Consider the following 16,305-nt stretch of genomic DNA (forward strand, 5'->3'; position numbering starts at 1 on the left):
GGTGTCCATGTATATGAGAATAAGATATTTAGTTATTTGAAGAAAGTAAAAATTATAACTAAGGGTAGTTTAAAAGAACAATATAATCGTAATTGGGACTAAACTAATAGTAAGCGACAAAGTTGAAGATTTTTTGAAAAATAAGATATATTTTAGATTGTTTGTAGACAAAAATAAATCCATGAATCTATTAAAGGCGAGTGAATTTCATTTCCTTTATAAATTTTTACACTATAAGAAGTTATGAAATTAACTACAAAGAAACTTGTAGTTAATTTGTAGCTAATATTGAATTTTTTTTTCTAATTAAAAAGTTGAATAAAATATATTTATCATCTTTGATATATATCTGACTTTTGTTTTTAATCTCTGGTATATTTTTCTTCACTTTACTTCTTGATATTTGAAAAATTTTGTTTTTTATCCCTACCCTTAGAATTTCTCCATTAGTTGATAATGCGATTGTTAACTTTTTAAAAATATGATTTGTGACGATTTTAAAATCATCAATAATGATTTAGAATTTTAAATTATAATTTTTTGCCGTTAAAAATCACCATAATCAATTAAACGAGAAAGAAAAAGATCTAATTGTTTAAATGGAATATATATATATATATATATATATATATATATCAACTACCTACCCATATCAGCAAAACATTAACTAAAATAAATACTCATATATGAACCAATGTGGTGCATTTTTCAACACATAGTTTAAGCAAAACATTAACTAAAATGAAAAACCAAATGGTTGCAATCAAACAAAATGTCACTAACACTAACATCTTCTATGAAGTATCGAACTTGATCTTGCCACAAATCAATAGAGTACACAAGCTTATTGGCCCATGGTTTCATTTCATCTTTGAAGCCCCATGAAGAAGCATTTCCATTTGATGTAGCCCTTTCCTTATTATAATGAGGGGTCAGATCTTCAAAAGGCAAGGACAACCCTTGGCCTAGAAAATCTAGTTCCCATGCTCTAGTGTGATGTCCCAAATCTCTAAGGTAGGTTGCACACAGTGGCGCTGAGATGGTCTAGGTGGCACAACGTCTTCAGGGTTGGGTGCAAGCAGCACTCGACAATGCTTATAAGGGTCGTGCCAACATTAGATCTTGAGGTAAAGGTAACCCCCAACGCCAGAGAAGGGTGACAGGGTTGGTGCGCAACTAGATTTATTGGTTAAGGGGGTGGTGCAGTTATGCGATGACGGTGTTGGTCGTTGATGGCGATGGCGGCACACGTGGATGCTGGTTGGTGGTGTTGGTGGCACAATTTGATGATAAACAGTGGTGGTGGTGATGCTAGATCTATTTGAATTGGATATTAGTGTTAGGAAGATTCAAAAAATTATATTCAGACAAGGAAGCAAAGATGATAGAAAGATAAGAGAGATATCGCACAAAATTGTTAAGTTGATAGTGAATAACATAAATTACAATGAAAGGGTTCAAATCACTCCCAAATCTCTGAACCTATATTACAAAAATCTTTATAAAGGAGACAACAACTAAATATCTAACCGAAAACGGTTACAATAAAAAAATGAAAAATAGTTACAATTGCAACACAACTTATGTTAATGAACCACCAGATTGAATGCTTCCTTTTATGTGACTGTACGTTCCACTAGATTACAAAAGATTAGACGACCAATATAAAAGACAAGAGTATTGGATCAGATGACCACTGTAACTCAGTTCAATAACATTTATGAATTATAAGTTACTTAGTTCATCTCTAGCAATCTACATTAAGTAGATACAAATAGTGCATGAACTTGCTTCTTGGAACAAACTTCATGAACATATCAGTTGGATTCTCCCTTGTATCAACTTTCTAGATCTTAACCCTCTTCTTAGAACAGATGAAGTGGTATTTGATGTCAATATGTTTAGTCCTCTCATGATGGACTTGATCCTTGGCTAAACAAAATTCACTCAGATTGTCATAGAAAATTATAGCATTTTCTTGTGGAATCCAAGATTGCTAATCAAACCTTTCAACCAAATTCATTCTTTTGTTACTTCTACTAGAGCCATGTACTCTACATCTGTGGTGGATAAAGCCATTGTGGGCTGAAGTGTTACCTTCCAATTGACAAGAGAGTTGTAAATCGTGAATGCGTACCTTATCAATATTACTTTGCATCCAAATATATAGAATAGTTAGCAACTAAGTAACCAAAAAGAACACAAGATGTGTCTCTATGGTAGATGAGTCCAATATCAATTGTACCCTAAAGGTAATTGAATATACGTTTCACAACTTTCCAATGTTCCTTCCTAAGATTACCCATATACCTACTCATAACATTGAATGCTTGTGCTAGGTATAGTCTAGTGTATACCATAGCATACATGAGACTACCTAACAACACTTGCATAAGGAACATGAGACATGTATTCCTTCTCTAGTTATGACCGAGTAATATTGAGTTAAGATATATGAATGGACGCTATCAGAAGAGTACATATTGGTTTTGTAGATGTCATCCCAAAATGATTCAACACTTTTGAATGTATTTCTTCTAACATAGAAAGAGTTTTTTCTGGACTCGATCCGTCTTGATCTCCATGCCTATAATCTTTTCAGTAGCTTCCATGTCCTTCATCTCAAATTCATTACTGAGTAGTGACTTCAGCTTCTAAATTGCCAACAAATTTTGAGATGCTATGAGCATATCGTTCACATAGAGTAGAAGATAGATGTGGGAACCATCCTCCACCTTGTTATGATAAACACGAGTCATAAGGACTTTTGATGTACCTATAAGAGACAGTGAACTCATTAAATCTTTTGTACCACTACCTTGGTGATTGCTTCAGCCCATAAAGATGCCTCTTCAATCTACAAGCAAAATTTTCCTTTCTTTCCACCTCAAAACCTCCAAGTTGTTGCATTAGAATGTCTCCTCTAGTCTTCCATGGAGAAAGGCAGTTTTGACATCAGGTTGCTCTAACTCCATGTCTAGATTAGAAAAACACGTATAAAGGTGTGTCAAACTACTAGAGAGAATATTTCATTATAGTCCATACCTTCCTTCTAACTTTAGCCCTTAGCTACCACACATGCTTTATAACGAATGACTTCTGTAGTGGAAGATTCAAATTTCTTCTTGAAAATCCACTTGCACCTCACTACTTGTCTACCTTCAGGTAGCTCAACTAAATCCTAAGTCTAGTTTTTCTTAAGGGATTTCATCTCTTCATTCATAGCCATCATCCACTCCTTAACTTCACAACATGAAATTGCTTCCTGATAAGTGGTTGGTTCGACTTGACCAACTTTTTTTACTATAGCGCATAAGGCACTATATTAAAACCATATCTTTCAGGAGCTTTAATTTGCCTTTGTGACTTTTTGGGTGTTATGGTTTTGGGCTCCTTCAAATGGTTTTGACTCGTCTAGCCATTCCCCTCAACTGGTGCTAAATTATGATGTTGAGGGTGCATTTGAAGATCTTGATTAGTCTCATTAGGTGCTTCAAACTATTTATGATTACTAATGTTTCTAATTATGAAGCTCTCAAACTCCACTTGCTTAGTTACATCTTTAGCCTTGGCCAAATCTTTAACAAATTTAGAATGCAGCATAGAGAGTTCGTCAAAGATGACAACTCTACTCATAATTTGTTTCAGATGGAGACTAGACTCAAAATCCTTTGACTCAATCTTCATAGCCCATAAAGAATCATTTCTTGGCTCTGGGTCTAACTTACCTTTACTTATGTGATAGTATGTTAGACATCCAAACACCTTTAGTATTGAGTATAATTATTTGAGGGGAGACACGTTCCACGATAAGATCAGGAAGATGTCACAAGCATAATGGGAACTTCACCGACCAATAAATAGTTACCAACATGCACTTTTTAATTTTAAGTTTGTACTTTTCATTATAAAAGTATGAATTAATTGTATGTTAGATAAATAATAAGTGAATTATATATAGTCATGTCAAATTAGATATATTATTATTAAAAATGCATGGATATCTAACAAAAAGTGGGCATGTTTCAAAAAGGAAGAACCTCCAGTAACTTGTAGTTTCTTTTTCTAGGGGAAGACTCAACCATTGTTCATCATAATATAGTGAAACCGACTATTTTATTAGACCACACCTCAATAGGGGTCTTGAAGTCTATGGCAATAGATGACGAGTAATTCACGAGATGGCATGTTGTGTTAACTGCCTCAACCCAAAAACTCTTATTCAAGCCTAAATTTGATAGCATGCATATGGCCTTTTCCAAGAAGGTCATGTTCATTCTTTCAGCTACTCCATTTTGATGTGGAATATAACATGCAATATTTTGTCTTGCTAGGCCTTTATCTCTACATAATTCATTGAATTTAGTAGAATAAAATTCCAAATTTTTGCTTAATTATGAATACCCATGTCATCCTGGAGTAATCATCAATGATGGAGAGAAAATACCTTGCCCCTCCCAGTGATGGAACTCACAAAGGCCCTCAATGTGAATCATGTAGGTTTTGATGATGCCGAAAAGAATTCATTTGATAATAATTATCATCATAAAAAAGGGGAAGAATGTGAATGTGTGAATACATGATTTTGATGATGCCAAAGAATAATCAAACAAAATTACTTCAACAAACATTCAAAAGTTAAGCATTGATTCAAGATTAATACAAGGTTGCTTCAACAAACAAGCATTGTTTCAAGATTAATTCAAGATCAAGCTTTTGCCTTAAAACAAAGTGTTTCCAAGAGATCAAGGCTCTGGTAACCGATTACCAGGCAGTGTAATCGATTACCAAAAGTCAATTTTGAAAAATAGTTTTTAAAAAGGGTTTTGAATTTGAATCATGTAATCGATTACCAGATGTTTGTTATCGATTATCAGCAACGACACTTTAGAAAACACTTTGAAAAGACATGACCCTTCAAAATATAATTGTGTAATCGATTACCAGAAACCTGTAATCGATTACCAATGAAGAATTTCAGAAAAAACTTTTTGAAAAGACACATCTCTTCAAACCATTTTAAAAAGGCACGAAGGGCCTATATATATGTGTGTATGACTTTGAAAAGCAAGTGAGATATATTCTAAGAGAACTTTATTGTCAAATGCTCTCTCAACAAATCTTGGGCAAACACTTGCAAATCTATTGAGATTTCATCTAGGAACTTCAAATTGTATATCATCTCTAAAAGAGATAAATTCCTCTAGGAACTTCAATTTGTATCATCAACTCTAAAGGAGATAAATCTTTTTGTTCATCAGAAAGTCTATTGTAATCAAGAGACTGTTTGTCTCTTAGATTGTGAGAATTGTAATCAAGAGTGAGTTCAAAGTCTGCAAAGGATTTACAGAAATAGTGGAAAATCTCAAGTGGGTTGCTTGAGGACTGAACGTAGGCACGGTACGTGGCCGAATCAGTATAAATCAAGTTTTCATTTCTCTCTTCCCTTATCTCATTTATGTTATTGCAATCAATTTTGTCTTGCATGTTTAAAGAACATTATTAAATTGATTGCTACTTCTTCTTCTGTATTTTGAGCCTATCATTTAGAAGGGGGTTAAAAGTTTGTTAGTGGAAAATTTTGAAACTTAATTCACCCCCTCTTAAGTTATTGAGGCCACTTGTCCAACACCCAACAATCAAAATGGACGTAGTCCAACATGACCTTTGTTGTGCGCATGACCTTTGTAAACTTCATGTGATGTTGTTTCCCATAGACACAATGCTCACAAAACTAAAGAGGTTCAACCTTATGATTTCCAAGTAAGTCTAACTTGTTCAAAATATCCAAACCTTTTTCATTCATGTGGCCCAGATACAGATGCCATATATAATTACTAAACGAACCATTGGATGCATGACTTCCAGATTATGAAACAGCAAAGACAGAGTCTGTCATAGTAGACCCCTAAAAGATGTACAAATTTCCTTATTTGGTTCCCTACCTTACCACAGACTCCCCTTTCCCTCTCATATGCATAACTCCACTTTCAACCCAACAAGAAAAACCTTTTGAATCCATGACACCTACAGATACAAGATTTTTCTCAAGCTCTAAAACATGACAAATTTTAGTCAAGGTTCTAACAATACCATTATGCATTCTGATTTGTACAGAACCTATACCTACAAACTTACAAGGAACATTGTTACCCTTGAGAATGTTACCACCAAACTTTTTCTCATATGTCACAAACCAATGTTTATGTGGACACATATGATTAGAACAACCTGAGTCTAGCATTCATTGTTCATAATGTTGTTGTAGTTGTTCACCAACAGCTAGAACCAAATCGCTTTTCGATGAAGAGTCATTCTGAACAACAGAAGCACACAATCTTTATTTGCTTTCTTTGGATAGTCTCACTTCCAATTATGCAATTCTTTGTAGTAATTACAGATGTCCTTAGGATAAGCTTTTCTCTTCTTGCCACCTTTTCTTTTGTTTTTCTTCTACCCTTTAGTAGAATTAGTTACCGATAATCCGAACCTAAAGACTTTATCACCATTCCAGACACCTTTAGTCGAAGCTCTCTAAAATAGAGACTACACTTGACTTCTTAAAGTGTAATGTAGTCCTTACCTACACTAAGAGAACTTACAAAATTCTCATAGGAGGGAGGAAGAAAGGCTAATAGAATCATTGACAAATCTTTGTCTTCCATCTCGACATCAATGTCATGTAGCTCCATCAGAACATAGTTTAACTCATCAAGATGTTCCTTCAATGGTGTACCTTCCCTCATTTGGAGGCCAAACAAAGGTCATTTCAGAGAAAAAAAACTTGTTGCAAATTGATTTCATCATGAAGAGTTTCTCCAATTTGAGACAAAGACCAATAGTAGTAAGTTCTCCAGAACTTCATAAAGAACCTCATCAGACCAAGATAAGAGAATTAGCGAATGTGCCTTTTCCTCTTGTAACTTAAGCATTGACTTATCAATCTTTGACAGTTGATCAGAGAGAGGAGCCTAGATGCCTTGTTCTTTCAACAAGGCTTGCATCTTTATGTGCTAAAGGTTAAAGCTATTCTTCCCTGTCAATTTTTCAATCTTAATTGTGTTGATCATCTTCTTGATATAATCTTAAAGACGCAACACGAACAGATAACAAATAGAATGGTTGATCATATATGGCTTGATCTACCACGAAACAAATGCAAAATTGATATTGAATAGAAGCTTTGATACCAATTTGTTGGGAAGAATTGAGAAATTCTATTCAGATAGGAAACACAAAGATGATAGAAGGAGAATAGAGATATCGTGCAAAATTGTTAAGTTTATTGCAAATACAAGAGTTTACAATGAAAGGGTTCAAAACAATTTCAAGCTCTCTGAACCCATAATACAGAGCTTCTTACAAAGGAGACAACAACTAAATGTCTAACCAAAAACAACTACAATAGAAAAACAAAAAATAGTTACAATTACAACATAACCTATGTTAATGAACCGCCAAACTGGACGCTCTTTTCTACGTGATTAGACACTTTACCAAAGAAATCCTAATGGCAAGGATCAAAAGCAAAACTTTTCAAATATCAGGGAGCAAAAGCAGATTTTTTTTTATCAAGGATCAAAAACAAAAATTGGATATATATCAGGGATCACAAACATATTTTAGCATAAAAAAATTAGGTTAGTTGGATGTTGGGGTTTCACTAGGGTCAAGACAAACCCTCGAAGCTTAAAAAATATTTCTTGAGATATTTATAAATGATTGGTTAAAAAAGTCTTTACATTGACAGGGAGATTTGAACTCGTGTCTTTATAAAATACGAGCTTGATCATCACCAACAAGTTCAATTTTATTAGTACTTTTGTGGTCAATCTTGCAAAATAACTATTTGTTGCAACATTCACATGAAATGTGAATCAAAATACCTAGGAACAAGACCCTACCTAATTTATAGCTATTTTATAGAATAATTCATTAGTTAGTTATATGAGCATTTAACATTTAGAACTTTGAAATTCATGCCATCAATTAATAACAAAACAAGAAATATTAACTAACTACCATAATAGGTTTATAAGCATAGCAGTGTATAGAAGATAACTTCTTCCAAAATCAGCAAAATTCTGAAAACATTTGTAACTTTTACAAACACAAAAAAGAAAAAGAAACTAATATGCCCAAGTGTTATTGGATTGGATGTTCTTAAACATGATTTTGAGTTTGAGTTTTATGAATGAAAAAAATATGATTAAAAAAGTGATCCTACTAAAAATGTCAATCAGGTTCTTCGATGAAAATTAATTGTTGATGGATATTTCGTACAATGTCACGATGAAAACAATAAAAATGGTCTAAAGAGAGGAATATAAAATCTAATTCATAAGTATCATAAATATGGAGTGTTCATCCAATGGTTCAAAAAAATATTATTTTAAGTTTTTTTGATAGGGATATTATTTTAAGTTAATAATTGGATTTGATGAGAGACTTAAAAATATATTAATTTAAGTTATAAAAAAGAGCAGAATATATCTAAAAGCCAGTTTTTTAAGCCAAAAAAATTTCTAAAATAATTATAATATTAGTATTTTATAATTTAACAATAATACCCATATGCGTTCTAGAAAAAAATGTTAAACTTGTATTAAAACAAAATAAATTATAATCTTTTTCGATAATGTCCATATACAATCAAATGGCAATACTATTTACAACTTATTTATAAATAATCAGTATTTTAAGATATGCAATATATAAGATAAACCCTTATATTTATAAAATTAAAATTTATAATAAACAAAAAATTTAAACATGTAAGTAATATTATAATTAAATCTTATAATAAATAATTTATATATATAAATTATATTTTAAATATACTATAAAAATATTGAATTTTGAGAATAGATTATTTAAGAGAAAAATATTAAAATTTAATTTAGAATAGAGATAAAATGTACTAAGATAAAAAGAAAAATAAGAGATAATTTTATATGATTACGGGAGAAAGTTTTTGGCTAATTGCAGAATTACTTAGTGAAATGCAACTTTAAAAGAAGAAAAAATAGAAAGAGCATTGAGAATGTTAATAAAAGAGTGGAAGAGTGAGACTCTCACTCCTGATTATATTTTTTGATAACTACTATTAAAAAATTGTTTAAATTTAATTAAAGAGTGTATATTAAAAAAAATAAAGGATTAAAAAAATCAATTATACATATAAAGATAAAAATAAGATAGTTAAGAGTTTAATTAGTTGTGGAGATATACTCAAAAAGATAAGATAGAAAAAATATTGATAATGTTTTAATTAAGGGAGTGAAGATTGCGCGATTTAAGTTTCATTCTCTAAGTTGTATATGTATTTATTTATTATTTATATTTAAAATGTAATAACATATGGATATATTTTTATTACATATAATTAGTATTTTAGTTTTGCATTACCGCACATGGTGAACATTTTTATTCAATCATTATAAATAATTATTTTTAAATATATAAATAATGCTATAATTAAAATTTATAAGTAATAATTATTTTTAGAAATATAAATTATATTTTGAATTTATAATGAATAATTTTAATTATAATATAAATTATTTTAGATTATTATTATAATTAAAATAGGAAATTTAGTAAATAAATTTACAAATGAAAAGAAAAAAATTTAATATAATTGAAGAGTTTAATTGTTATTCACTTTTTTTTTTGGAATTGTTATAGTGTAAAACAATTACAATTCATAATATGAATGTCTTTTAAGATAGTTAGGATGATTTTTTTTTTAAATATGAGATTATGTGATTGGTTGATGGTGTTAAAAATTCTTTATGCATACCAATTAAATCAATATTTGGAAGAGTTTTTTTTAACAGAATAATTGAAAAGAGTTATTCTTTTATTAGTCAAAAGAGCTATTCTTTTATTAGTGAAAAGATTAGTTTTTTCACAATGTGATAAACTAAGGGTTAAATCCTTATCGGAAGATGTACTTATATTTAGTATTCGTTTGTCTAGAACAAAATTGTCCTCGAAGGAAAAAATTATGAGATTTTTTTTTAGTAAAATATATGTGTTACTCACATAAAAAAAAGAAAGTTTTTAATAACTTTTTATGTTGATAACATATTACAAAGGAAAACTATATGTTTTATATCTTTCATTATGTTGATTTTTATGAGTTTAGTTACTCATAAATTTATTTGAGTTAATTATATTTTTAGTCCCGAATTTATTTAAATTTTTACTTTGGATCCCTAGTAAGAAAAATTATCAATTTTAATCGATGATATTTTTATCTTTTTACATTTTCAGTCCTCATAAATTATTTTGTTTTATTTTTAGTCTCTAACATTAATATCAATTGTTAAGAAACAAAGCGATAAGTAGAATTTGTGTTCTTGTTAAAAAAAAAGAGAGTAGAATTTTTGCTTGGAAATTTTATGTTTATGCTTCTCGCGGTTTTTAACTATTGTAAATTTTCTGGCAGATCAAAATCACCAAAAATATTACAATTATTAAAAAAAGCAACAAAAACAAAATCAAAACTCAGAACACCTGATTTTTTAAAACAACCATATATGTTACAAAAACAAACATTTTAATTTTTTTTTCCAAAAAGTTTATACTCGTCACTTTATCACTGTTAAAATTTACGTCAGGAATTAACGGTCTTGTTTGTTTTAGGCGACGAAAATTAATTAGCACAGACGGAAATAGTTACCTTAGTGTTTAGTGCAACAGATTTATAAAAAAATAATATCTAATTAGTGGATCTCATTCTTTCACTCGTACATTGATATTTTTATTCAATTTTTGTCTTTTTTATTACCAGTCAAGTGACTTTATATTAAGGGTATAATGGTATTTCAATCATAATATTATTTTCACTTTATTTCTAAACTTATCTTCAAACCAACAACTTAACATTCAATTTTATTTCTCCTATTTTAAATTATCTCTTTTATTTTTATTTTTTCTATTTCACTCATCTCTATTAAACATCTTCTAAAACAAAAGGGAAATAGAACAATATGAGAAACTAAAATAGTAAAAAAGAAAATTATAAGAGACTAAAAACAAAAAATAAAGATAAAAAAGGGGCTAAGGGCTAACAAATATATTTTAAGGTTAACTAAGTAAAAGTTTTTAGTTTTATTTTTTTATTAAGGGTTTTAGTTTTTTAATTTTTGAAAAATTTTATTTTAGTTCTTAAAATTTTATTAAATAAATAAAATAATGAGTTCAATTTTTTATTTAAAGATTAAAAATTTAAATTTTATAAGTTTAGAGATATTAATTAATCAAACAAAAGTTTAAGAATTTAAAATCCTAATAAAAAATTGAAAAAAATTGATCAGTAAAATAAAAATTTAAGAACTAAAAATTAAATTTTGTAAAAATTTAGGAACTTCAAATTTAGTTAGTCGTGTATTTTTTACATTAGTATGTTGTATTTTTATTTTATCTAAATAATTTTTAATTTGAAAAAAATCTTATAATTTGTTATTCTCTAATCACAGCATTCCTTATTATTCTCTTTCTTTTACGCCGGGGTTTTGGTTGCGCTCACATCGTGTTCTCTGCGGCGCGAGCTAGCTAGGGTTTAGAACCTCGCAGTTACAGAAAACATGGCGACTGTGGTGCCAACCTCCGAAGAAGACGCTGCACTCTCCGTCGTTCGATTCGCCTCTGAACTTGCCTGGGCCGATGCCGGTCCCGAGGTTACTTTCTTCCTCTTTCTTCTCTCTAACCCTTTTCTGGCCTTTTTCTTGGCTCTAACTGTGAGTGGTTCGGTTATTGTGCTTATTTGTTGGTTAAGATGTGAGATTTTTACTTCTGATTATCTGCTAGGGACGTAACGGTTTTATTCACGATGCGCTGTGTATCTGCTAAGTGGTAATGCTCGTGGAGCTTAAAATTGAATCTGATTTTGTAAAACTCGGTGACTTATGATAGAGTTTTAAGTTATGGTGTGTTTGTGAGGACTTGTCTGTGTCGTCGTTTGGTGTTGTAGAATTTTCCGAGATTCACGGCGATGTTTAGAAAATGAAAGGCAGGGAATTTTATATAATAGTCAGATACATTGGTAGGTTGGATGTGAGAGAGGTTGATTTAGAAATATTGGGAATAGTAATTTTTGTGTGTATTTTTAGGGTTTGTCGGTGCTAGATTATTTTCTTTTATTGCTGCTCTGTGCACTAATGCATCTTGTTATATGTAAGCGCATTTGTGTTGTTTTAATTTGGTGCTTGTATTATTTGTGAATTTAGTGTTTCCCATCTTGGTTTGTCAGGTTGCTGAGCCCCAAGTTAGCAGACTCTGCGTGGAGGCTGAAGAATTCATTGTTATGGGAAAGTGGTTGGAGCTAGCATCATTGATGATTACCTCTGCTGAATTGATTTTCTCGAAGGTTTCTGAAAAAGGTAGAGTCATCTGTTTTACCTCTGCTCTTGGTGTTGCATTCCTCTTGCCTTGATGAAAAACATGAATTCTATGTGGCGTGTATGTTTTGTGCAATCATCTGAGCTGGAGCCTTTCCCAACTCTGCTACTTTGGTTTGTATATGGCATTGTTGATGTGTAATATTCTCTCAGCCCCTTTTCTTGATTATGTTGCCTTTGCAGCTTCCTTTTTGGGTATTGCATTTCTCACTTTCTTGTTAGAATCCAATTTGATGTTATATGGAGACTGCTCAGGCTGATAGGATCTGTCATTAATGTTACCAGCTGAATGTGAGTCTGTTAACAAGTTCTGTTATTTCTCGTACCAGATATAGAGTCCATCTTCACTATCATCTGCAATCTTGTTACAAAGACCGAAAATCCAGATGAAGTGATGGAGATTGTAAAAGTTATAACTACAAAAATACTCCAGCAGCCAAATGAAAAGCCTGCTGTGCGATTGAAGATGTAATGTCACATGCTACTAGGTTTAAAATTTTTGGTAATGCATGCTACTGTGACTATTTATATTAGTTTTTAAAATATCTTCTCTTTTCTTTACAGTATGATCAGCCTGTACAACCTTTTGGAGACTCCATACTGCCAGTTTTATGTCTACATGAAGTTACTGAATTTAGCTGTTGATGGGAAAGTCACAGAACACATTATACCTTCATTCAATAAGATTGATAACTTCTTGAAAGACTGGAAAATTGGGATACCAGAACAGAGAGAGCTCTTTCTTGCTGTCTCTAATATTTTGAAGGAAAATAAAAGGTATAGCAGAAGTGGATTCCTTTTAACATCAATTTTAGAAATGTTCTCTTACCCCTCTTCGGAGTGGGAGTACCACTTAAGTTTCTTCTCATCAGTACTGCTCCCCCTTGAGACAGCAGCCTTCCATCTTTCAATCTTTTTTTTTTTAATACAAAAAATAGTAATTAGTATTGAATCTCATTTTATCTCAGCATGTCAAAGGATGCTTTTAAGTTCCTGACCAGTTATCTGGCAACTTTTTCGGGAGATGACTCACATGTTTTGAGTGAAGCCAAGGAGGAGGCTGCACGTGCAATTGTGGAATTTGTGAGGGCACCTGACGTATTTCAGGTACCTTATCTAATTCTAATTATGATGTTTGAAAGATTGTATGATCTAACAGTTTCCTACATTTTTCAATTAGTTTTATGAGTTACTGTTGTCAATACTAATGTCCTCATTTGTTTTTTCGATTGCTTCCTTTGCTTAGAAAATGCTCGTCTTTCTGCTTAGAAGTTTGGAACAGTGAAATGTCGTAATTGTTTAGTACTAAAACCTGTAGATTGATAAGGATGCTTTCTTGCTGTTATAGGCCATCTTTATTTAGAAATTAGAACTTCCATTTGTCTTTTGGTTGCTTTCAATGATCTCATTATTAATTTAACTCTTGTATATCTAAGTCCAATACTTTTAATGTCATGTTTGGCCAAGATTGTAGTAAGTTCTTGAAGAGCATTCACTAAGTTGATTGTTGTGTTGTAGTGTGATTTACTAGACTTGCCTGCTGTTACACAACTGGAGAAGGATGCCAAATATGCTCTGTTATATCAGCTTCTTAAGATTTTTCTTACCCAGAGGCTGGATGCATACTTAGACTATCATGCTGCCAATTCCACCTTGTTGAAAAGTTATGGTAAGCACTGTTTATGAATGATTATCATTTATCAATAGTTACATATACAGGGTTCTTTTCTACTTTATGTTACTATCTAAATGTTTTGATGTTATGATGCTCTTTTAGGCCTTGTGCATGAAGAATGCATTGCCAAAATGAGGCTTTTGTCATTGGTGGATCTTAGCTCTGATGGATCTGGCCAAATTCCATATGAACTTATTAGGGACACACTTCAGGTAAATTTATTTTTGGTTTCTATGTTTGTATTTGTGTTCTTCCTAGCATAATTGAAATGTTGTGACATCCCTTTCAGATCAGTGATGATGAGGTGGAACTATGGGTAGTTAGAGGATTAACTGCTAACTTAATTGACTGTAAGATGGACCAAATGAATCAAGTTGTAGTTGTCAGGTATGCTCTACCTCTATTTTTTGTCTCTCTCAGCTCCCTACTCTGTGGACACATGGACTTCAACAGTTGCACCTATTGGCCATAGTTATATTTGTTCAGCATCATATATCCCCCCAAGTTGAAAATTCATTTAGCTGTTATCTATGATTTAACTTAATGCAAATGTTTAATGTGCAGTCATCCTACTGAGCGTGTGTTTGGTCAGCACCAATGGCAAGCACTGAGAACAAAGCTAGTGACATGGAGGGTAAAGAATTTCTCGTCCATAATTTTCTGAATTATAATTAGATACATCATAATGCATCGAAGTGTTTGTACTATTCCTATTTTTAATTGACAATTGAATTCATAAATTTAATTTTGGAGGAAAAGAACTATGGAAGTTAATTTTTGCTAATCAGAATTTCAATCAATAGCTGCCTTGAATTTATGACCTTTAATATCATGAATGGCCAATATTTCTCGTCCATAATTTTCTGAATTATAATTAGATACATCATAATGCATCGAAGTGTTTGTACTATTCCTATTTTTAATTGACAATTGAATTCATAAATTTAATTTTGGAGGAAAAGAACTATGGAAGTTAATTTTTGCTAATCAGAATTTCAATCAATAGCTGCCTTGAATTTATGACCTTTAATATCATGAATGGCCAATATTTCTCGTCCATAATTTTCTGAATTATAATTAGATACATCATAATGCATCGAAGTGTTTGTACTATTCCTATTTTTAATTGACAATTGAATTCATTAATTTAATTTTGGAGGAAAAGAACTATGGAAGTTAATTTTTGCTAATCAGAATTTCAATGAATAACTGCCTTGAATTTATGACCTTTAATATCATGAATGGCCAATATTTTTGTAAGATTTGAATTATGCTGCATATTGAAATGCTTAATGACTTTTTCATTAACAAGAATATCACTAAAGTTTATATATATATATATATATATATATATATATATATATGTAGTATATTGGTGGTGTATACAATTTTAATTATGATTTCATAATATATCCTTTTATTGATGAATTTTTTTTCGTAACAACTTTTATTTGATGGAATGGCGTTGCTTCAACACAAGTGACTGATTTTTTATTTGCTATGATGTTTAATTGCCTGTTTCCTATTTCTAGGGAAACATTGCAAATGTGATCAGTACCATTCAGGCCAACAAAATAACGGAGGATGGGTCCCAGGCAGCCCAAGGCTTGGTAGTTCGGTGAGGACGATTGAGTGAAGCAATTATCTGAGTATCTAGATTTTATCCAGGTGGAATTTTTTTATCTTAAACAGAGGATAAGAGTGTAATTTGCTTTGTTGCAATTTATTTTTCCATTTATTTTAGTTGGCTGGTGACTCTAATTTGTACTAAACTTTGGCAGAGCCATTTTGATTGAAGTTTTTCCATTTTTAATTTAGACCAGCCTCATTTCTAAATATCTTTCTGTCGTCTAAGTTAACCAGTGCGATTGTTGTTGCCCTGATTGCATAGTCAATTCAACTATCAAATTCATATTAGTATATTTTCACTCTTACAACGCGTGCTTGACACTTCTTTATACTTGTATTTATAGGAGAAGCGTAAAGTGCATTTTGGAATTCGCTTCAACACTAGACTAGATAGTTTAATTGGGATCGATTGCTCTGTTTAAGAGATGAATTTTTTAGGGGTATGTTTGCCTTACTTTTGGCGAGATGGAGATATGTATGCCAAAGAGGCAATCTAGATGACAATTATTAAGTAACAAAACGTATAACATTTTATGCGGTTAAATCTAAACTATAACTACAATGGCAAAATGAGTTGAATTTGGCTAGTTAAAA

At 31.3% G+C, this 16,305-nt stretch overlaps 1 protein-coding gene across 2 annotated transcripts; it reads left to right on the plus strand.

The window, feature by feature from the left end:
* Positions 1-11,488: 11,488 nt before the first annotated feature.
* On the plus strand, positions 11,489-15,899 carry LOC100788645 (eukaryotic translation initiation factor 3 subunit M-like). Of its 2 annotated transcripts, none has more exons than XM_041013053.1 (10): positions 11,489-11,687; positions 12,260-12,389; positions 12,737-12,875; positions 12,972-13,184; positions 13,376-13,514; positions 13,926-14,076; positions 14,185-14,294; positions 14,372-14,469; positions 14,647-14,757; positions 14,961-15,195. In XM_041013053.1, exons 1-9 carry the CDS (start codon positions 11,595-11,597, stop codon positions 14,744-14,746), a joined length of 1,173 nt encoding a protein of 390 aa, XP_040868987.1. In that variant the 5' UTR covers positions 11,489-11,594; the 3' UTR covers positions 14,747-14,757; positions 14,961-15,195.
* Positions 15,900-16,305: the final 406 nt, after the last annotated feature.

This window comes from Glycine max, chromosome 20, assembly GCF_000004515.6.
Source record: "Glycine max cultivar Williams 82 chromosome 20, Glycine_max_v4.0, whole genome shotgun sequence".
Classification (NCBI taxonomy): Eukaryota; Viridiplantae; Streptophyta; class Magnoliopsida; order Fabales; family Fabaceae; genus Glycine; species Glycine max.